The 22,482-nt window shown below is 45.2% G+C and overlaps 1 protein-coding gene across 1 annotated transcript in view; it reads right to left on the bottom strand.

Annotated features, from left to right (window-relative positions):
- Window positions 1–2,014: 2,014 nt before the first annotated feature.
- Window positions 2,015–22,482, bottom strand: part of Niban1 (niban apoptosis regulator 1) — a 152,693-nt gene continuing 132,225 nt past the window's right edge. The window contains exons 10-14 of the mRNA XM_021640023.2: window positions 18,771–18,932; window positions 15,970–16,080; window positions 12,721–12,828; window positions 8,058–8,169; window positions 2,015–6,647 (exon numbers count right to left, since the gene is read on the bottom strand). Coding sequence (XP_021495698.1) covers window positions 5,509–6,647; window positions 8,058–8,169; window positions 12,721–12,828; window positions 15,970–16,080; window positions 18,771–18,932 — 1,632 coding nt within the window. The 3' untranslated portion in view covers window positions 2,015–5,508. The remainder of the gene's footprint in view (window positions 6,648–8,057; window positions 8,170–12,720; window positions 12,829–15,969; window positions 16,081–18,770; window positions 18,933–22,482) is intronic.

The raw sequence follows: 22,482 nt of genomic DNA, 5'->3' as shown, positions 1-22,482 counted from the left end.
AACCTTAACTAAGCAAAAGTATTTTTTTATTTTATTATTATCAGTTTAAATAATTTCATTTTAACTTAAAATTTAAATTTTAAAATTAAAAAAATTTAATTAAAAAATCTTTTTTTTGTATAGACAGAGTTTCACGTGCATCAAGCTGGCCTGGACCTCAGTATGTAGCTGAGTATGACCTTGAATTCTTGATTCTCCTATCTCCATCTACCAGGTGCTGGGATTACAAGCATAAACCATGCTGACCAATTGTGTGTGTGTGTGTGTTTCAATTTTCTCTCTTTTTAAAAAAGTTTTAAAATTTTTTAGGTTTTTTTGTTGTTGTTGTTGTTGTTTGAGACAGGGTTTCTTTGTGTAGCCCTGGCTGTCCTAAACTCTATAGACCAGGCTGACCTTGAACTCAGAGTTCCACCTGCCTCTGCCTCCTGACTGCTGGGTTTAAAGATGTGTACCATCACCACCTAGCCTGATTTTCTCTTTTAAGATGGGAGGTCTCAGTGAGTTGCTCACGCTGTTTTCCAGCTCCTTGGCTCAAATGATCTCCCTGTCTCAGCCTCCCAGTATATAGGACACTGCCAGGCCTGACTCAAAGCCTCATTTACATCTTTCTTACAGAATTTTAAAAGCAGGAATAACACCCCTTTCACACAAAACGGGAACCTAAGTGAGGCTGCATCCTTCTAGAGCAGCATCCTTGGGAGACCCAGCTTTTAGGAAGGGCTTAGGTAAAGGCTGGGTAAAGGAATCCTGGGAAGCTTTTACCTCCAAGTCTCTGCAAAACAAGGACTGCATCGTTTTCCCTGCCCAACCCCAAGAGGCGAACAGGCCCCATGGCAGTGCTGTCCAGGACCATTTGTATATGTTCTGCAGAACTGAATGCACAGCATCAGCAACTTCTTAACCTTTTTTGGATGGTTTACATCCAAGAGACCTACTACCCTGAAAACTGGGTTTATAGTTGTTAGCTTAATTTTTTTTTTAAATGTCATGGCTCTTCAGCCATGGAGATGTGAGAATGCCAACATATAGTCAGTTTCATTACTATAACAGAAAGTACCACAGAACATTGGTACAACAGAAGTTAAGGATTCGTGAATAAAGTTGCTAGCATCTGAAGCCCTGTCCTGAAGGGACGCGTCTGCTTTATCTCCATCTGGGATGGAAGGCCTTTATCAGTTCACTCATTCAATGTGTGTTGGGTGTGTGCAAGCGTGCCGCTCTGCTGAGACACAGGGATTAAACACTGAAGGATCCCTTCCACAAAGGCATAGGGAAAGTAGATGGCTGCGGAGGAGTCAGACAGGAGGTCGAGACTTAGGCAAGTAAATTAGGGTCAAAGTTCAGAAAATGATACTGAGGGTTATGAGAACAGAGTGAAGAGTACAACCTGACTTCTCCTGACTTTCAGGAAAAACAATAGGAACTGGTCAGCTGGAGAAGGGAGAGAGAGTCAGGGGCTTCCGATAGGTGAAGAATGTGACAGAGACTCCGGGCTGTTCAAACAGAGGCAGATCCAAGTGACCCCTCCAAGACCTCCCCCTGTCCTTCCTATGTCTCTCACACTCAATAACCATCTCATCTATGAAGGACCTGCAAGAAGAGTTTTAAGTCAACTCCTTTTCCCCCAACTCCCATCTAAGTAGTGTCAGCATCTGGAAATCCTGGGAAGGTCACTCTCAATGCCATTTACACACTAGAAGCTTGACGGGCAAGGGGAGGGGTGATGATGTAGCAACCATTTTGAGTGCCCCCATCTCTACGGGGCTTGTATATATATATTAAGTTGTCATCACTGAGCTAAGACTGCTATCATCATTTAGAGGAAGCAAGTGTGTGTTCTGGGCTCTCCCTGGCTGTATCCCCCCTGACAGTTTGAGTTTGCTGATGTCGGGGGTCAGTCCTGCCTACTGCAGCCACTTCCATTTCTCTACCATTCACTGCAGTGACTGCATCTAAGATGCGTCTGAGACTATTTTTGGATGAGCGAATCCACAGATAAATGAGCAACTGTGAATGTGGGTAAGTAAACACGGTTTTATTTATAATTATAGAAGGAAGGCATGTTTTACTCAGCCTCGCCCACGGAAAATACACTGAAGTTTGAACAGCGTTCAATTGCATCAAGAGTAATTGCCCATTGCTGGATGATGGATTTGATCCAAGTCCTTGAAAAATAAGCATGTGTCTCGTCAAAGCAGAATTTCATTGGACATTAAGTGGTACCCCAGCAGCTTTCTCCCCCACAACAGAGAAGTCAGAGTCCGAAGCCAGCAACAGTGACACACCTTTTCATTTCTGAGGACTGTTCCTTGCAGCTTGAGTATGACATTTGCTTAAAAGATAAAGCCAGCCCCATTCCCAAACAAAGGTCTCTGGACAGCCCTTCGAGGATGAATGTTTCATCGGAAGATGGGCACTTGGCAAAGTAAACCCAGGCTGACGCCGTGTTCTTAGTTTACTTGCTTTGTATCGTGAATGCAAAAATAGTAATGTAGAACTCTTTTCCACGAAGTCTCAGACTTCAGAGAGCAAAACCCCAGTCATGTGTGTTTGTGGTAAAGAAGGCACGCGTCACCGGCGTTCTCACATGTTATGGTTTACGTCAGTGATGTCATTCCGTCCCCTACACTGAAATAACTAAAGACTATTTAGCATATAGCTTTCCCTCACAACCACCACTTTTGGGTTGAACCAGGACCTCCGGCCTGCTAGGCGAGTACTCTATCTGAAACCATGCCCTCAGCTCATGTCACACTTTACAAATATAACGAATCAAAATCACGTTTGTCTGGGAGAACTGTGAACTCCTCTAAAGTCACTGGCTTCACTCTGAAGAAGTACCAGGGCAAACGTATAATAAAATCTACAGAGGGTCAAACTTAAGGGCCTGCCATTCTGCATGCTCAACCAATCTGCAAAAGACAACTGGAATCAGACTTTGTCATTTCCAAAATGCTCTGTTCCTTTTCCTGAGTCTGTGTGCATGTGTGTTGAGGTTACTGCATAATTTCATACATTGTGCCAAGTTACATGAGACAAAATGACAAGTTTTTTGTTTGTTTTTTTTTCCCCAAGGAAAACCTCTTTCTTTGTGAAAGGTCAGTCAGTAAGTAACTAGTTTACTAAACTGGTAACTAGTTTAGAGTCTGTAATAGCTTTGCCCAAGGCTGAGATTGCCCATTTAGATCACAAGCACCTTGCTCCCCCATGGAAACACTGGAACACACAAATCTACGAAAAGCACGTGTCTGACATTTACCACACGTACAGACTGTTCTAATGCACTGCAGGTTGGAGAACTCGGTTGCATGAAATATGCATTGAAGGGGTTCTCAGTGTTTTCTAGAATATCTTGCTACTTAGTGCGGATTCCTCTCTGGCCTTCCTGATCAGCACCAATACTCATCCAGGCGACTCAGTGACATGAACTCTTGTTTATTCTCAGCTTCTCGTGGGGTACAAGATGTGAGCAAAGGCAGGGAGGATGGGAGGGTCTGGAGTGGGGTTGGCATGAGCTGAGACCCCAAGATAGCCATGGCTATCCTAAAAAGAAGGGCAGTGTTTGTGGGATAGACACTGCTCTCCTGGCTCCCTGCCTTCCTGGGTACTGCTACTGGCCATTTGGCCACCTGCCCCTTCAGTGTTGGAGTTTATTTGTGGGGAGATTTCAGCAAGGTCAGAAAGCTTAATTAAAAACATCTCCCTGCCTAGAGGCTCCAAATAGCCCCTGCGCAGTCCTGTGCCAGGCATTCCGTTCCTACATTTCCGGAGCGGCATGAAACGTATCAGTCCTTATGCCAGGCCCTGGGATGTTAAAGTTACTTGGCACGCAGGAAGGCATTATTCAAGGCTGTGGGTTTCCAGCAGAAAGAACAAGTGATGACTAATCCCCAGTTTCAGTCCTTGAAGGAAGGAGGAGGTTGTGGACGAGACAGGAAGTAAATGTCATCTTGGTGCACCACACTGACGGCCAGGTACGAGCCTGAGAATGCCTTCCTCACTCAGTGGTGGGACATCGCAAGGACACTGAGGATACACACCTTCTAAGAAAAGGTGAAATGATTCCGTATGAGACCATGCTGATGTGGTTCTTACTCATCCTTTATGACTTAGAAGTTCTTTGTGGGTGGGGTGGGAGGGAAATGTCTTCATTCCTGCTTAAATGGCTGAAATGAGGGATAACTTCTCGGAAGGAGGTGTTTGATGGTAATGAGTAAAACAAACCCTGAAGACAATGTGTGAGGTTCTGGTATTAAAATATGTGAGAGGAAGTTTCAGTCCACTTGGGACTGAAACTTTCAGGGAACAATCTGAGATTTTTCTGAAACACGATGAGATACATTTTATTGCAAGTGAGTACATTCGTCTCTCATCCTAACAGTTACAGGCTGCAGTCTATTTTAGGGGTGAATTTCTTTCTGTTTCCTTCAGAAAGAAGGAACATCTTTTCATCATGGTATCCCCAGGATTGGTACCAGAACAATTTGCCGAATGATCAAACAATTTCTACTTTGGGGGAAGTCTTTGGTAATGACAAAAACTTGAATGATTTCATCCATTCCTTTCTTCAATCATGCATTCATTTGTTCCCTTCTGAGAATAAACCAGTACTGTGTGAATGGAAAGAGTGAAAGCTGTCATGGTTTAAAACTTAAAAACAGGAAAAAAAATATTCTTCTAGACTAAATTCTCATGAGCCTTTTAATGTATATGAAGCAAAGCACCTGATCTTTTATTTATTACTGTGACTAACAGAGCATGCAGCCGCTGTCCAAACAATGTCTGTGTAATTGGTAGGTTTTGAATTAGAAAATTTAGCCAAGCACTTTGCATAGACTGGGGCTAATTTATGCCTGTGAAATCTCTAAAGGTGATTAAGTAATACAAATCAACAAAATTAACCAACAAGGAATTGGTAGCAGAATTAGGAACAGGCCTAGATAGCTCCACAGACCTTCCATCTTGGATTTCTGCTCTGCAGCGCCTGAGATCTACCAGCTATGACTGGCTCTGGGCACGGCACAGGGAAGTGCCTGGCTCGTGACTTCCTCTTTCTTGTGGCCTGACTGTGGACAAATGCCACTGTGGAAACGGTGAAGCTGATGGAGCAGGTGGGAAGGCTAGAGTCCTTTGTGCTCTCACTAAAAATGCTTAAAGTGCTGTACAAAATTTGTACGACATTTCAGTGACTAGAATATCGAGGTGCCATTTCCTGCTCTGTCGGTCTCTGCTGCCATACTGCCCCCTCTCTGGAGCCCCTTTAACTGCTTTTCACCCCAATGCTCCAGTTCTCTTTCCGTTTCTATTAAAATACTGAAGTGATCATTCAGCCCCCCAAAGTCGGCCTCAGCACTCACGCCCTGTATACATTTCCTCTGGCTTTAGCATTCAGATTGAGGAAACATTTTATAATTTTTACAGCAAGCCCCATGCAATCCCCTATGGATACCCATAACTAAAACCCGTTGACTGACAGTTTTAACAGAAAAAACGACTGACAGGTTGTTTCTACCACTCCTCTGAGGTCTGCGCTGAAAAGCCCGCATCACAATCCTGCACAGCTAGGATGTCAGTGCTTGGGGCATCCTCTACCACCCACTGGCACTCATGCACATGGATAGCAGTGACTTGCTCTGTACCCTTGGCAGGGGCTGGGCTATCATTCCCTCCCAGCACTTCTTGAGCCTCGGAAACCTGGAGCATCTCATTGCTCTCCACAGGACAGATGGGATTAGAACTTGACATGGCATCTTTTTGAGGGGTGACCACCACAGCCTCCACAGCCTCACCTCCTGTGTGAGTGGTGTCCTGTGTGGAAATGATCGCTGGGGGCGCCCTCTCAGTGGTTTCTGGAGCCTCAGATGGCTCCCCTACGGGGCCTAGACAGCTGGTGTCCTCAGGGGGGCCCCCACAGGTGGATTGAGAGGTTGGGCCGCTACCCTCCGGCAAGGTCCCCAACCCCACCCCGGGAGCCTCCACTTCCAAAAGGCTAGGATGGGCCTCTCTCTCGCTGACTTCACTTTCTTTGCAGTTGTCCTGCTGGGTGGCAGCTGAATGGATGTCTTCAGGGTAGATCTTGTTTTCATCTCCTTGGGGAATAGGTGTCCCCTCGTGTGCATCATTTTCAATCACCAGGGCAGACTCTACAGACACCGTCACCGTCAACAGCTCTTTCAGCTCCTTCAAGGATCCCGGAATGCTGCTAGACTCTGGGCTCTCTCGGATTGGTTCCTCATCTTTAAGGGTCTCCTCGGCTTCTGCCTCCGGCAGGTGTGAGCTAAGGGGTCCTTCCATATTCTCTGCCGTGAGAGGACTCCCAGAAGAGCTGACCACACTGGATACAGTCACCTGCCCATTCCCGCCCAAAGGAGAACTGGACCCAGGGACGGAAGTACTTTCCTCTCTGGCCAGGGAGCCAGGTACCCCAGGCTGCTGCTGCTTCTCCTCTGGCTCCTGGAATACTTCATTACTTGGAGGCTCACTGTCTGGAGCCCCTGGTAGAATGACAGATGCTCTTCTGGCGGGGCTGGCCTGGTTTGACCCCATGGAGGGTTTAAGATCTGTCAGGCTGGATACACTTTCACTGGGCAAGGCCATGTTGTCTTCAAATAAGTTGTGTTTCTTCAGGACAGCTGCCTCCGTTATCACTGAGAGAGACCGGAAAACACAACACGACCTTAGCACTCTGCCCAGCAAACCTGGATTTTCCAGTTTTACCCAGAAGGCAATCATTCCTGTCAGCTCCTCAGGCTTTCTAAATTCTCAGTGTCAAGACCCAGCTTATGACCACCCTCTTGAAGGTAGCCTTTCCCGATGCTCAAAACCTGTGAACTTTGCAGACTCTGAATCTTGCTAATGTTCATTCACAAAAATCAAGGAACACTTGGCAGGCATCTAATCCGAGACTAGCTTCAATCCAGAAAATGAAACAAATCCTCAACCTCCAAAGAGCTCCGAGTCCACCAGGGTCTCACATCTGTCAGTCTCTCCAGCTGGTAAGATGAGTGGCTAATCTGGAACTCCAGCAGGTCAGGGGCAGGCCTTCCTCCTCCTCATTTGACCTGACTGACCTGTCCCAACTGCATAGGTGGTATTCAGCACTAAACGTCCCACTGAGAGCACCCGTTTGGCCTGGGGTGTTCAAGATGAGCATTATTATATGCACCTATCTCCATCTCAAAGGCGTGCAGAGGATCAAAGAAAATAACAACAGAGACAATAGTACCTGACAATTCGGCCACAGACCTCGGTGGTCTGTAGTATCCAACAATGCCACCCCAAAGCCGGTGTCACCACGGCTGAGACAGAACCGTTAAGGGCAGTCCTGCTCTAACAGACAGCAACCTACAGCATGTTTCAGGCCTCCTGGGATTCCTATGATGACTACTGTGGCCAGAAGCTTGTGCTGGGCCAGTTTTCTCTTTGGAGGCATTTTAGTAATGGATGCTTAAGTTTCACCCTCACAGACAGATAGCACTGTAATCCCAGACAAGGCCCCACTACACAGAGGCCAGAGTCCTAAAGAGTGTTTGCTACACCACTGTCCTGTGTCTCTGTCCAGCTGACTGGAGGGGAGGAATGTGCTGAGAGAGCAATGAATGGTTGGGCCCTGCTGCTGGAGTCACCTCTGTTCAGCCCTGGGAGCCTTTTGTTGCCTGACACAGAGTGGCAAAGACAGACCTTCATGACCTTCAGCCTTGGTTTCTTTCCTCTTTGATGATAAAGCTCACACTTTCATCCTACAGAATTCATGCTTGCTTTGAAAGAGGAGGTTCACGCACATGCTACAGGCCACCTCGTGACTGAATCGAGGTTGGTCCTTCCTTCCTTCCTTCCTTCCTTCCTTCCTTCCTTCCTTCCTTCCTTCCTTCCTCCCTCCCTCCCTCCCTCCCTCCCTCCCTCCTTCCTTCCTTCTTTCCTTCTTTCCTTCCCTCCCTCTCCTTGCTGTCTCCCATGTACACCAAACAAAATCAGTTTCAACTCTTCCTCGTTCTGACCCTACAGCCTTCCTTCCTGTTTCTGGAGTGCTCCCTCTGTGCAGGGCCAGCCCTCCTCACCTTTCAGGGTTTCGTCAAGGAGGATCTGATACAGGATCTCCTCATAGACATTCTCAACGTGGATCATATTGGTATGATCTGCAAAGATGAACTGCTCGTATTTCTGAAGCTCCTGGGGAATGAGAGGTAAAAGGAGGAAGAAGAAGAGGCAGAACATCAGAGGGGTGCCTGCAACTCAAAGCTACATTGAAATTCCATCTACACTATCATAACAGCAAGACAATAAACACTAGTGAGGAGGTGGAGAAAAGGAAACCCTTACACGTGGCTGGCAGGGGTGGGAGTTAGTTGAAGCATTACGAAAATTACTGTGAACCTTTCTCAGAAAACTAACATTCGAACTGCCATGATCCAGCTACCACCCTTACATATGTACCTCAAAGAACTGTTCATAATCGCCAAGACATAGACCTGAACTACATTCCCATCAATAGATGAATGGATAAAGAAAGTGTGGTAAATACATGATAAATGAAATTCTGTCATTTGCCAAAAATGGATCAAATGGAGATCACCATTTTTAAGTAAAATAATCCAGACCCAGAAATATAACTATCACCCATTTCCTCTCACATGCAGAATCCAGATTTAGAAATAAAAAAAAAAAAGACATAAAAGGAGAAGGAAGACTGATTGAAAAGAAGATTGGCAAGAGTGAAAAGTGGGGACAAAAGAGGGTTGATGAGGTGAAAATGATCAAAGTGCATTATGTACACGTGAAAATACAAGGAAACCCAATTTCTTTTTGTAATTAATGTATGATAAGAAAAATAAAGGAAAAGAAAGGTAAGAAGCCTATTCTCAAAGGAGAAAAGGAAAGGGAGCCTCCCACTTATGACCTTTTTGGGAAGTGTGGAAGGATAGCCGCTGGCCCTACAGGTCAAAGATGCTTGGGTAACACCTCAGACATCAGCCTCTACCCAGATGTTCCCTTTGCCTCAGGCCTGTACACTACGCATCTTGTACCTGTTAACTGTCTGTGATAAGGAGGCATTCGGCCATTGGTCATTCTTATCCCTTGCTGTCTACTGGGAACACATCCTGCACACTTGAAATGAGAAGAGAGCAGAGATTTTTTCCCCCCAGCAATCTCGAGGCCTATGAATGGGTACCACATTCTCTTCTTTTTTTCTCAATAATAACCAATGTTTACTTCTTTATTTTTTAAGAGATCAATCAGGAAATCAGAGGCAGGCATATCTCTGTATGTTTGAGGCCAGCATAGTCTACAAAGTGAGTCCAGAACAGCCAAGGCTACACAGAGAAACACTGAAACACTGTCTCAGAAAAAGAAAAGAAAAGAAAAGAAAAGAAAAGAAAAGAGAAAAGAAAAGAAAAGAAAAGAAAAGAAAAGAAAAGAAAAGAAAAGAAAACTCAAGGTCACAGGCTCTTTTGAAAATAACCTCTTTCAGCTGAAAGTGGCAAGAGCCGTAGCTGGGCAAATGGCTGACTGGATAAAGCACCATCTTTGCCTATATTTAGATCTCTTATGCCCGTGTAACAGTGGTAGGGTCAGACTGCCCATAAGCCCAGTGCTTAGGAAGCAGAGACTGGATCCCTAAGCCAAGTTGGCTAGACAGACCAGCTGACTGGCAAGTTCCATGTTCAGTAAGATGGAGGAAGGCACTCTGTGTCAACATCTGGCCTCCAGATACACAGACATACATACCTGAGAACATATTCGTGCCCACACATGCAAGACACATGCTGTATACATGCCCCTTCACACACACAAAAACAAAACAAAGCAGCTTCCAGAGCTGCACAGACTGTGAACAACTGACTCTTGATGTTAGAGAACAGAGGCATAGGAGGAAAAGGAGCCCTCCTTCCTCCCCTCACATCAGAGAAGGAAGCCCCAAAGCCTCCATGCTTCCCTCCCGAGTGAAAAAGAAACACTTTCTGAGGTAGATCAGTAATCCCCCAGGCTACGGAATCACCCGTCATATAGGCCAAGGGACGCTCAGACAGACCAATTCCTTTCCCCTTTGGTTTTTGTCAGAACCTTTCCACCAAGGAAATACTCCAGGAACAAATTTAAGAGTGGATATGCCAATAACTAGCTGAAGAAAAACAGCATTTATAGAATATGAAAACAACCAGAGAAAATTCCACGGTATAATAACCTGCCCAATGGATTGTAATGCTCAATGCTTGGAGACTCTCCAAACTGTCAAAAAGCCATTTAAAAATTCTATGGTGTTCTTTCTTGTTGACTCCGAGGGGAAACAGGCCAAGCTCCCAAGTCATTTTTTGGAATGCCGGAACAGCCATAGATTGTAACAGTTGTAGGTGTAGCTGATGCCATTTGTTGAGTGTCAGCTGTGTCATAGGTAAAAAACAAACCAGCTTCAGCTGGTGATAACCGGCTTTGTGACCTTGGGCATGCTTCCACTCAACTGATTAGCTTCCCTCATTAGAACTGTGAGGATGTGAATAGTCTTTCTCCTTCTCCAAGGGCTGCTGTAAAATTCATTTTGATGGGTAAGAAATGTTTAATACTATGCGTGCTTTACGATATGAATGTAATCAGATGGCAAATGCACCATTCTAATTTTCTCATTCTTGAGAATGATAATGCAACCAGGTGTGGGAGTGTAATTTTTAGCAGGGGGCGGGGGTGGGACGTGGCTTTGCCGAGCCAAATGGATCAAAAGTTCAATGCCCAGCCTAGGCTATGCAGCAACATACTGCCAAAAACAATAAAAACAAAATAAAATAGGAGCTTGGCATGCTGGCACACACCTGTAATCCCAAAACTTGGGGAGGCAGAGGCAGGTAGATCTCCCTAAGTTTGAGGGCAGCCTGGTCTACAAAGTGAGTCCAGTACTGCTAGAGAAAGTCTCAAAACAAACAACAACAGAACAATAAAACAAAGGAAGGGTTTGTTTTTTGGGGGGGGTAACAAGAATAAAAAGGAAAATACACATTATTAGATGAATTTAATAAATGATGAAAGTTGATCAAAACAAGGACAGGGGCTTTTACCCAGGGCCCAGAGCAGACCACAGGGGAGCCAGGACTTAAACAAAAAAGCAGCCTCCAGATGCTTCCTGCCTATTGCTCATACCTTATAATCATGGCTGCTCATACCAGCTTATGTCAGAGATTTCAGTAAACTAAAGTTACAGAACGTAGGGGGAACAGACATCCCTCAGTGATCACACATAGCGCTTCCTCAAGATCCAGCTATACCACTCCTAGGCACATATCCAAAATATGCTCACGTAGATAAGGACAATTGCTCAACCATGTTCGTAGCAGCTTAATTTGTAATAGCCAGAAGTTGAAAACAACCCAGATGTCCCTCAATGGAGGAATGGATACAGACATTGTGGTACATTTACACAATGGAATATTACTCAGCAGTTAAAAACAAGGAAATCGTGAAATTTGCAGGCAAATGGTGGGAACCAGAAAAAGATCATCCTGCATGAGCTATCCCAGAAGCAGAAAGACACACAGGGTATATATTTACTCATAAGTGGATGTTAAACATATAATATAGAATAAGCATACTAAAATCTGTACACCTAAAGAAGCTAAGCAAGAAGGAAGACCCTAGGCAAGATAATCAATCCTCACTCAGAAAGGCAATGGGACGGACTTTGGGAGAGGGAGAAAACAGGGAACAGGACAGGAGCCTACCTGGAAGACTCTACCCAGTGGTGTATCAAAGCAGATGCTGAGACTCACAGCCAAACTTTGGGCAGAGTTTAGGGAATATTATGAAAGAAGGGGGAGATAGAAATACTGAAGTGAACAGAAGCTCCACAAGGGGAGCAGCAGAACCAAAAAATCTGGACACAGGTGTTTTCTGAGACTGATACTCCAACCAAGGAACATGCACGGAAATAACCTAGAACCCCTGCACAGATGTAGCTCGTGGCAGCTCAGTATCCAAGTGGGTTCCTTAGTAATGGGAATAGGGACTGTTTCTGACATAAACTGATTGGCCTGCTCTTTGATGACCTCTCCTTGAGTGGGGAGCAGCCTTACCAGACCACAGAAGAAGACAATGCAGCCACTCCTGATGAGACCTGATAGACTAGGATCAGAAGGAAGGAGAAGAAGACCTCCCCTATCAGTGGACTTGGAGAGGGGCGTGAGAGGAGAAGAGGGAGGGAGGGTGGGATTGGGAAGGAATGAGGGAGGGAACTATAGGTGGGAGACAAAGGGAATAAACTGTAACTGATAAAAATAAAAATAAAACATTACAATAAAAAAAAAGATCTTTTCTGGATGTAGTGGCCAACACTACAGTGTTCATGCTGTATGAAGCAGACAACATCTCGTCTCCTTTGGCAATCCATGTCAGCTCAAGTCCAGGATTGTAATTTCCTATTGTGCAGAAGTAACAAATCCTGGGCTTCCTGTGTGTGTGTGTGTGTGTGTGTTTGCGCATGTGCATGTTAAGCTTATCAAAACCCAGACTTTGGTTATAGATTTGTGTGTTATCTCTGGCTGCTGCAGTACCCAGCAGAGCTGAGGGGCTGCAACAGGAAGAGCCGGTGGTGAAGCCTAAAGCATGTACTGCCTGACCACATACAGAGAATTCACCGGCCCCCGGCTTAGTCTAGTGTTTGTCAGTGCGGGAGTGCAAAACCAAACATTTGAACTTCAAAGTCAAGAAGGACGAGCTGGTGGGAGCCAGTCTCCTTACTGGTTTGCATGTGGACGCCAGGGCCTTCTGCACAGTGGGTAGTGTGATTTGAATCAATGCCTCCTGGAAGATCTTCTTCCGGATGGTGCTGCTATCGTAATCGTATTGCTGTGAACACAGAGACACATGCTAAAAAATAAGGTTTCCATCTGTGAGCTTTCACTTAAACAAGAAAACAACACAGCTACCTACATCACCCCCCTTCCTCATTCTCCACCAATTTCAGAGAAGTTTAGGGGCTCAAGATCTTTTTCTGAGTAATTTGTTCTTTTTAGAAATAATTTATTTATTTTTATTTTACGTGCATTAGTGTTTTGAAGCACGTATGTCTTTGTGAGGGTGCCAGATCCCCTGAAACAGAAGTTACAGACGTCTGTGAGCTGTCTTGAGGGTGCTGGGAATTGAACCCATGACCTTTGGAAGAGAAACCGGTGCTCTTAACTGCTGAGACATCTCTCCAGTTCCAGAGATCTTTTTCTGGCACTTTTGCACAAACTGGGTATGGGCTGTAAAGTCATGGTCCATTTCACCGACCCCTTCTTACAGATATGGAAACCTAGGTAGCATCAAAACAAAGAAGAGATATCTGGTTTATAAATACGGGATCAAACTAGAGAGTTTGTGCTTCACTATTTCCCCTGGGTAGACACAGGGAAACCAGCACAGTGCGTGGCTTGTAATGATGTCCACAAGGGGAGACGGGACTTGGGGCAGAGCTCTGTCAACTCAGTGGGTGATGGCTCACCTGAGAAGTTTGCTGTCTCAAACAAGGTTTTCTCTGCCCTGAACATCTCGAACTGGAGTCTGCAGCAGCGCCCAGTGGCTGCCGCAGAAGCCATGAAGACTAAAACATCCACTACCCGCCGTTTTCAAAAGCGCTCACCGACCCCTCTCCGGTTTAGTCTAGTGTTTTCCAGTACAGTAGCACAAAAGAACAATGTAGGATGTAAAGTCCACAAGAGCGGGCTCTTGGGGGGCCACTCATTTCCTTACTGGTTTGCATGTGAATGCCTTCTGCACACGTGAGCTGGAGAACTGCTGTGGACGTATAAACACAGTGGTTCATCCAAAAGAAGAATGGATGGAGAGGGGAGCATTCGAACTGGAGATCAAGGGGGGCAAAATTACATCTCTGTTCAAGCTACCAAAGGCAATCAAGTGGAGAAGGCTATGAAGGGAGGTGAGAGAGTCTAACATTGGAAAGTATGTTCTTGCAGGCAAATTGGTGAAAGATAGAACTGTCTGTCTTGGGAGGTGGAATTTGTTCTGATTTTGGAGGTGTCTGAGAACTCGAGGGACCACCCATGGCAGGAACAATTTTTTATTTCAGGTTTTGGAGTAGCAAGTAGTTTAATTGTCCTAATAAGTTTATCAGAATAGGAGACAATAATAAAGTAAAAAAAAAAAAAAATGCTTGCTGATCATCAGAAAATCTGTAGCCATTTGGGCTGTCACACAGAAATCCAGAATCACTTAAATGCAAACTCTTAAAGATCTATCCTCTTACTAGTCCATCTGATGTAGGTTCTGTAGAATTCTGTAAGTTACCACCTTCTATCCAGACATGTAAATATGGCTTTTAAAGGTGTTGATGGACTAGTGGTGAGGGTTTTTGTCTCCTTCCAAACTAATTCGTCTTTTACAAATATTTTATTTTTGTATCATTTGGGCTTTTCAAAATTACAATGTCACCTCTCTAAATAAAGGGGAGACTAAGCTGAACATGAAAAATATAGTCGGTAGTCTCAGGATGCTTGAGCTCAGAAATGTTAAAGCATCTCCTGTTACACAGGCCTGTTCTACAGTTTACTCAACATTTAGGATGGTTTCAAGATGTCCAGGAAAACCCAAATCTAAAGCAGGTCACAAAGTGCATGAGTCACCTATGGCTGCATATTCCTGCAGCCCCAAATAACACCAGAAGCTCCTCACCCAGGACTGAGGTGGGCCCTGTCCACTGGCCAGGAACATTTTTAGCACTGGCTACTATAAAGTTGAATTTGAGGTAATCTAAGTTCCTTTCAATCCCAAACAGCTTTTTTTTCTACTTCCTTCCTCTCCTGTGTCCTGAAGCGATGTTTATAGTTTATAGTTCCATGCAATTGCTAGTGTGTTATAATAATTTGTGTTGTATGATCAACAGTGCTTTTCATCTCGACAGTTTGGTTGCCAGTTTCCTCCTGCCTCAGTGGTACCAAAGTGAGGTCTGAAACTCTGGGATGCCCCTTAGGCCGTATGGGACTTTAATCCGCCCTAAAGCATTGTTTGCAGGAAGCAGGACGTAGCAGAAATGAGTGGGCCAGGTGTAAATTTGGTTTCCTCTCCAACATTATGTTTCAGGAGCCTGGTGAGCTTGAGCGAGTCCAGCCTCCAGAGGTCAGGCTTGTTCCTCTGCTGTGGGGTGTGGTCTAATCATCTTCTAAGCTCAGCAAGAGTCGAAGGAAATGGTAGTTCTGGGGTCTTTTCCTTAAAAGACTTTAAATAGGCCTGGAGAGATGGCTCTATGAATAAATTGCTTCCTGCTCTTTCACAGGATCCAAAGTCCATTCCCAGAACCTATGTTGGATGACTCACAGCCACCTGTACCTCCAGCCCCAAGGGATCTGCCGCCCTCTTTTGACTTTCATGGGAACCCGCACATAGGTAGCACACATTCACACAGACACATGCAAACGCATATAAATAATAAAAACTAAAAACATAAACCCTTGGATGACAACTTAGGAAGAAAAAAAATCTTAGAAACTGAATTTTTAAAAGGCTTTAAGTAAATACCAAATTCGTGCAAGCTCCTGTTATCACAACAGCTTATTGCATGCTTATTCATAAAGTTCATTAGAAACTATCTCATGTGGCAGGTTCCCTTTGAAAATGTTGACTACGTTAGTGAATTTTATTGCACTTGGAAAGCTCAGCAGCAGCTGGCCTATTGTCATATACTATGCAATACCAGTCAGTGTTTGCAGCGGCCAGCCAACACACATTTGTCAAGTTATGAAAGTAACCCCACAGGTCACTTCTAACTGGGTATTAGCGCTGAGGACATGCGGTTCCCCAAAGATACCACTAGATGGCAGAAGAAGCATGAGAGTCGCATTGGGGAAACTGCTGGGAACAATGGTTATCTGTGCTTGGGGAAAGGGGTCGCGAAAGGGGCAAAAGGGAGCTCAGGGTATTTCCCACCGAGGAAAAGGAACAGGGGTCGCGATCTTGTCAGATGCTCCCCACAGATGGAGACAGAGCTCTTACCTTTAAGACACGGAGCTTAACCTTCTCGATGGCCACTGCTGTTTTGGAAGCCTCTCCTTGGAGATGTGGGGAGAGCAACTGCTCAAATGTGAACACAGCGTTCTCCATGAGCTGCGCAGCAAGCCAGCACAGAAAAAGACCACAGTCAGAGGCTGGGAACAGGGGTCCTGCTCTGCCTGCCGGGGCTCCCCCTACTTCCTGGAGTGTGAAACAAACCCAGGGGCTACTGTGCACCCTTCTCTAGACATATGTGCGTGTCTGTCTGTCTGTCTGTCTGCATAATGGTATCCCTTTGTCCCCTCTTCTACCCATCACTCTAAATTGGAAAGAAACCCCAGTACAGAGGGACTCAGAACCACAGTCTCGTGTTGTCATTCTCCTCAAAGTCTCGCTGAGGCACACCGTCCCTGTTTCCCATCCTGCCTTCCCATAGCCCCCCTTCCCCTGCCAGGCTAGTGTTCCAGCTGGAATAGGAAATGGTCCTCAGAGGCTCATTCATGTTTTTGAACACCTGGTCTTTGGCTGGCTGCACTGTTTGGGGAGCTTGTCAAGTCTTGAGGATGTGGTTCCTGGCTGGAGGAGAGAGGCTTGAGAAATAGATAGCTTCATCCCACTCCAGCTTGAGCCCTCTCTGCTTCCTGGGCACCAGCACTTGAGGTGTCCCAGGCACACGCTCCCATCTCTATGAAGGCCAGCCTGCTGCAGAACGAGTATCAGGTGAAGAAAAGAGTAGGTCAGATGTGGTGGTATATGCCTTTAATCCCAAACAACGAAGGGAGTTTGTAGAAGAAAGCACCCAACTTTAAAACTGATGTCTAATTGAGTGGCAGAAACAGAGACATACTTGACAGACTGGGATAGTATACACTCAGCTCTCATGAGAAGAGAGAGGAAAGGGAAGCTACTTAAGGGGCAATGCAGAGAGAGAGGAGGCGGTTTTACCAGGACAGTATTAGAGAGACAGGTTGCAGAGAGAGAACACAGAACTAGCCAGAGAATGAGAAGGAGCCAGAAATTAGAAAAGACTTGCTGGAGTTAGTTTGAGGTCAAGGGAAGCAATTCAGAGGCTGAGAGAGAAGCTGGGTTGAGTAAGTCAGCTGGGAGAAGAGTTTGAGCCAGAAGAGCTGAGTTGAACCAGCCAGCCCAGAGCTCAGAAAGAACAAGAAAGGGTGAGTCTATTCATTAGTAAGTCTCAGAGGCTGAAAACATTCGAGGCCTAGGTTAGATTGTAAGGAGGCCTGAGGCTTCCAGGGCTGCTAACTTCTGCCTCAGTTAGCAGAAGGAGGCAGTAAAGCCTCCAAGACAACAATTGAACCAGGAAAATAAAAATTACTTTTATACATGAGCTCTTGTACTGTTGGACTGCCCCCTCTCAACCCATAAGCCAAAATGACGCCTACACTGTCCCTGTCAGTTATTCTGTCTCAGCAAGGAGGAGAGGCGGGCTCAGGCTCCATGACACTAATGGCCATTACACGGGGGACAGGAAACTGATGCAGCTTAGATGTCTTAGACTGCAGTTTTGCCCGTGTCTGTTTCTCCAGGATCCGGAATTATCCAAGGCACCCTTGTTCTAGTGTTACCCAATTCTGCTATCTATCTTTTACATTTTTAGGGAGGGTTTCATTCAGCCTAGCCTTCTTTGTATAGACCAAGAAGCCCTTGAGCTCCTGATCCTATCCTCCTGCCTTTACCTTCCCGGTTCTTGAATTACAGGTGTGTACTGCCGTCCAGCTCTTTCAATCACCTTTAACTTGGAGGTTGGATAACAAAACACAAAACTAATCCTGCCTGTAATTTTTAAGTAAAACACGGCACTTTCAACACTATTGAATGTGTCCGAGATTTGGTCTGACTTAGAATTTGTTATAACTCTGGTTTCCTGAAGTGGGATCCCAGTGTTTAGTGGCAGCAAACCCCCTCCCCCCCCAGAACGCGAGTAGGACAGAACTGTGTCCAATCAGGACCGTTCATTTAGGGGAGCCTATAATATGAAAGAGGCTGTAGGCCTTACTCATTTCTGTCTCTGGCGGAGGGGGACCTCCTTGTAAGGAAAAAAATTCTATAGTGTAGACTAAGGCAATTCAGATATCAGGGCAGGAGACACGGCTTAGCAGGTAACGCTCGCTGTACTCCCAGGAGTCCTGGGTTCTCTTCCCAGCACCCACACGGAGGCTCACAACCACCTCTAACTCCAGCTTTAGGTATCTGACACCCTCTTCTAGTCTCCTCAGGATCCTGCATGCATATGGTGCAATACAGACGAACAGCGGTTCACAAACATTCTTGTGATAAGTTCAAAAATAAAAATCAATTATGAAGCTGGAATGGGTCTTTTGGAAATGAGGTAGGTACTCAGCCAGGGTTTTAAGACCCTGGCTGCACGTTAGAAAACAGTGGGATATGGGTAGAGGACATTCTCTAAGAATTTCAACTACATCATAACGCACAAGCAGACACACGCATATACATTTGAAATCACTAGGGTTGGGATGACACACCAGCAGTTCTTAAAATTTCCTCATATGTTCCTAATAAGCAGCCAAGACTCAACCATCAAATAATAACCAGCTAATGCTACTTTATTTCCCAGACACTTTTCTTCTGGGGAAAGATAAAGCCAGCTGGAAGTACAGTGAGTGTGTGTCCTCACTCAACCTGACTCTGGAAACAGGCCTCAAATCCCTGAGCTGCAGAGCAGCCTGGCCACATCCGCCAGCGTGCAGTTCTCCTTCTCTCCCTCTCTCTTCTTTCCTTTCTCACCTCTTCCTCACCCTCCCTGGGGACCCTTCTGCTCCCACCTCTTGCATGTAGTTCTGCGTCCTCTGGACCACCAGGTCAACATGAGGGAATCTGAAACGGCTCTGGAGATCCAGCAGGCCCTCTGGGAGCTGGGTGACTTTAGTGTAACAAGGTTCCATCTTCACCGAATCCAGAGGAAGCTTCATAAGCTGGTTTAGATGCTGCATTTGGGTGAAGGGGAAAAAAAGCAAACACCCTTAGACTTAGGAATCTTTCCTCCATATTACGTAATACTATGTACATATTATGAAACAATCAAGTGTATGTTATGAGTATGAATTACTATTTCTACCACTGTATCTGAGGCATCTTCAGTTGTCATCTTCCTTTCTGTGGTTCTTTAGGGCAGCTAAACTGCCAGGAGAGAAACAGAGAAGACCCACCCAGGCATTAGGGTAACTCAGAAGCACACTCAAGCAGGGACTCCCATCTGCTTAAGTCCCCAGTAGCCTCCAAGTCCCCAGTTCCTGCTCCAGAACCAGCCAGGCAGGTTCTTTGGTAGTGAGAACTGCTGCCGAGCCCATGAGCCTGCCAAAGATTCTTCATGGAGTGGAAATTTCTTCCATTTTTCTCAGCCTAGTTCAAAATGGTTTCAAACTTGAACACAGTAAGCTTAAACAGGAGAATGGATGAAGAAAGGAAAAAAAAATTGCTGATAATGAAAGCTTTCAAGAGAAGCTGTGCAAAGGGTCAGTGAGTATGAGTGACATAAGAGACCCTGTCTGACATGGATTTTCAAAGGGCCTATCCAGTTGTGCTTTAAAGGGAAAAAGTACTCTCTTTAAGAAATGAAGAACAGGCGGGCCTACTGAAGTGGATTAAAGATTAAAGATGGAAAAAGGGTACATTGCTACATTTGTTTTTGTCCTACAATTACAAGTGTGCCATTTTCTTTTTTAAAGATGTATTTTTAATAATGAGCATGTTTGTATGTGCATGTGAGTGTAGGTACACATGATGGCCAGAAGAGGGTGTCAGCTCCCCTGGCTCTGGAGCTGCAGGTGGTTGTGAGCTACCTGGCATGGGGTGCTTGGGACTAAGTTTGTGTCCTATGGCAGAGCAGCAAGTACACGCAACTGCTGAGCCATCGCTCCAGCACCAGGGATATATCACTTGAAACAGGCAGGAGAGGAAAAATGGGTGCCTCTCTCACTACCATCAAATTGTTAAGGGTGTAAATACCTGATAACACACACCACTAATGGTAACCCGGGGAAAAGGCTCCCCGCTGCAAACAAATCAGTACAATGCAAAGTTTAAAATTCATTAAAAATTTAATGGATACATCTGTTAACATGGAACTCTATCTTCCAACCTAGAAATCTATCTCACTGGAATAAAAGCATCGAGCTATAATGACTGTGTATGTTTACACATGTACATTAGCTATAATATGACGGGATATATGTACAAGGTTATTTATTATGGCTTTGCTCATGGTGTCCACAGTAATGGGATGGCTGAATACATCACAGCATTTCTAAACATGAAATATTATGCTGTCATCACAAAAAGTGATTTAGAACCAGAGCAGTTACCTAGAAAACAGTTTCATGAAATCGTTTTGAAGAAGAAACCTGATAAGCAGCGTAGTGTATAAAATAACTATTGTTTTTTTTTTTTTTTTTAACAAGCAGACGGTGCCAGACAACAGCTCTGAAATGTGTGTTTTATATATTTTCCCAAGTTGGTGATAATAGTTATTTGCAGAGAAGTGAGCGGTGCCAGGAAACAAAGGGGGCTAAAGGCAAATTAAAACATACACACAAGGGGCTGGAGAGATGGCTCAGAGCTTAAGAACACTGGCTGTTCCACCAAAGGTCCTGAGTTCAATTCCCAGCAACCACTTGGTGGCTCACAACCTTCTATAGTGAGATCTGCTGCCCTCTTCTGCCCTGCAGGCACACATGCAGTACAGAGTACTGTATAAATAAATCTCTTTAAAAAAATACTTAAAAAACATACACAAACACACATGTGCACACACACACTTACATGCACACATACACAAGTACCTGCACACTCTTACACATGCACACACACAGGCTCACAATCCCACCACACACATTACATAGGTACCCACGTAGGTACACTTATATGCACACATACATTCATCCAGGCATGCACACACACACACACACACACACACGGCTGTAATAAAGCATCATCGACGCATTTTTGATATGATCTTGGGTCTGTACAGTCATACATGTGGAATAAAGAAACAAGGAGAGCACGGTATGGTAACTACGGCTTACCACAATCCGTCATGTATTTCATAATGAGCGCCAAGAGCCACCAGCACACAGAAATGAAAAAGGTTTCAGGAGCTAGAAGTGGTAATTACTGATTTTATCATTCCGCACCATCTGCATGTATAAACTGCTGAAAACAGGCGTGTAGAAGCCTTTTGCTAAATGAAATAGCGTGGACTCCTCAGGTAGGTCCACAGGTAACCAGAGCAGGATAGAAGGCTGGCATCTCTACATTCATTTAGCATCCGTCTGTCTCCTTTATTTTGGCTGAAGGCACAGAGATAAGTAATTGTCCTAAACCTGCAGTCACTTTGGGTCCTAAGAAGAGCACAGCCTCCCAGACTATGTCCACACATAGATGAGGACAAGTCTCCCTTCCAGGCCAGCTACACCGGCACAGAAGAGAGCATCTAGGAACAGACGCGTCTCCTCCAGGGTTATTGGTAAGGACTACCCAGAAACTGAAGAGCTAGAGCGGGGACAGTGGTCCAGGATCCAGGAGAGCTGATCAGGGACCCCTCCCAGATCTGCCTCCATTGAAGCCTAAAGCTCATGTCAGCGCTGCAAAGCCAGTCTTGGGTCTCTGTCCCTCCTCCCAGGGTGGGCTCATTAAATAGACCTCTTTCCTCTGCCTGTCACCATTGCTCATCTCTTTTATTGGCATGTTGTGACAGGTGGCTGAGCATAGCTTATGGGGAACGCTGGAGCCGGGCCTTCAAAGCCTTCGGCTTGGGGTAACACTGCCACACTGTAGCCCATAAATGTGGACAATTACAATGTACCAATTAAAAAGTAAAGCGCTTTTAGCTGATTATCAGGAAGGGAAGGAAAGAGACAGTCACCCTAACACCTTAATGACATGGTGGGTGTGAGGCAAGCTGCCAGTGTCTATGTCAGCAAATCTCAAGCACGAGGGCACATCAGCTCCTCTGGAGTTCAAGGTAGAGCAGATTGGATCCCTCCCCTACTTCCTGATTCAATACATTGAGGTGTCACTGCTGCTTTAAGCATGGGCTTGTGTTAGAAGTCTAGAGATGTGCAGACAAAGCAGCAAAGGTTATTTTAAAGCAGGGAGCCATGCTTATATATGAACAAATAATCAAGCAGGCAAACACACCAGACTCAATCAGTCAGTTCAAGGGCTCGGGAATGATGTCAATTCTGGTTACTAATTTTGCTTTCTTATGGACATAGAATTAGATATTTGAGTCGGGTGTTTCACTTGTACAAACATTGTATTTGAAATTTCAAAACCACTAATAAAGAAAATTAGGTAGATTTATTTATGAATGAATGAATGGGTTAGTTGGATAGATGGCAGAAATACCAGGTAAATGGATGGAAGGGAAAAAAAAAGAGGAGAGGAAAAAGATGGAGAGGTCAGAGGGGACTGAAAAAGAGAGGAGGTCATGGGAAGGAGAGGAAGAGAGGGAAGAGAAGAGGAAGGGTCAAGGGG

This window comes from Meriones unguiculatus, chromosome 11, assembly GCF_030254825.1.
Source record: "Meriones unguiculatus strain TT.TT164.6M chromosome 11, Bangor_MerUng_6.1, whole genome shotgun sequence".
Taxonomy (NCBI): Eukaryota; Metazoa; Chordata; class Mammalia; order Rodentia; family Muridae; genus Meriones; species Meriones unguiculatus.
The sequence above is the reverse complement of the archived record's forward strand: the minus strand, read 5'-3'. Positions and strand labels throughout refer to the sequence as shown.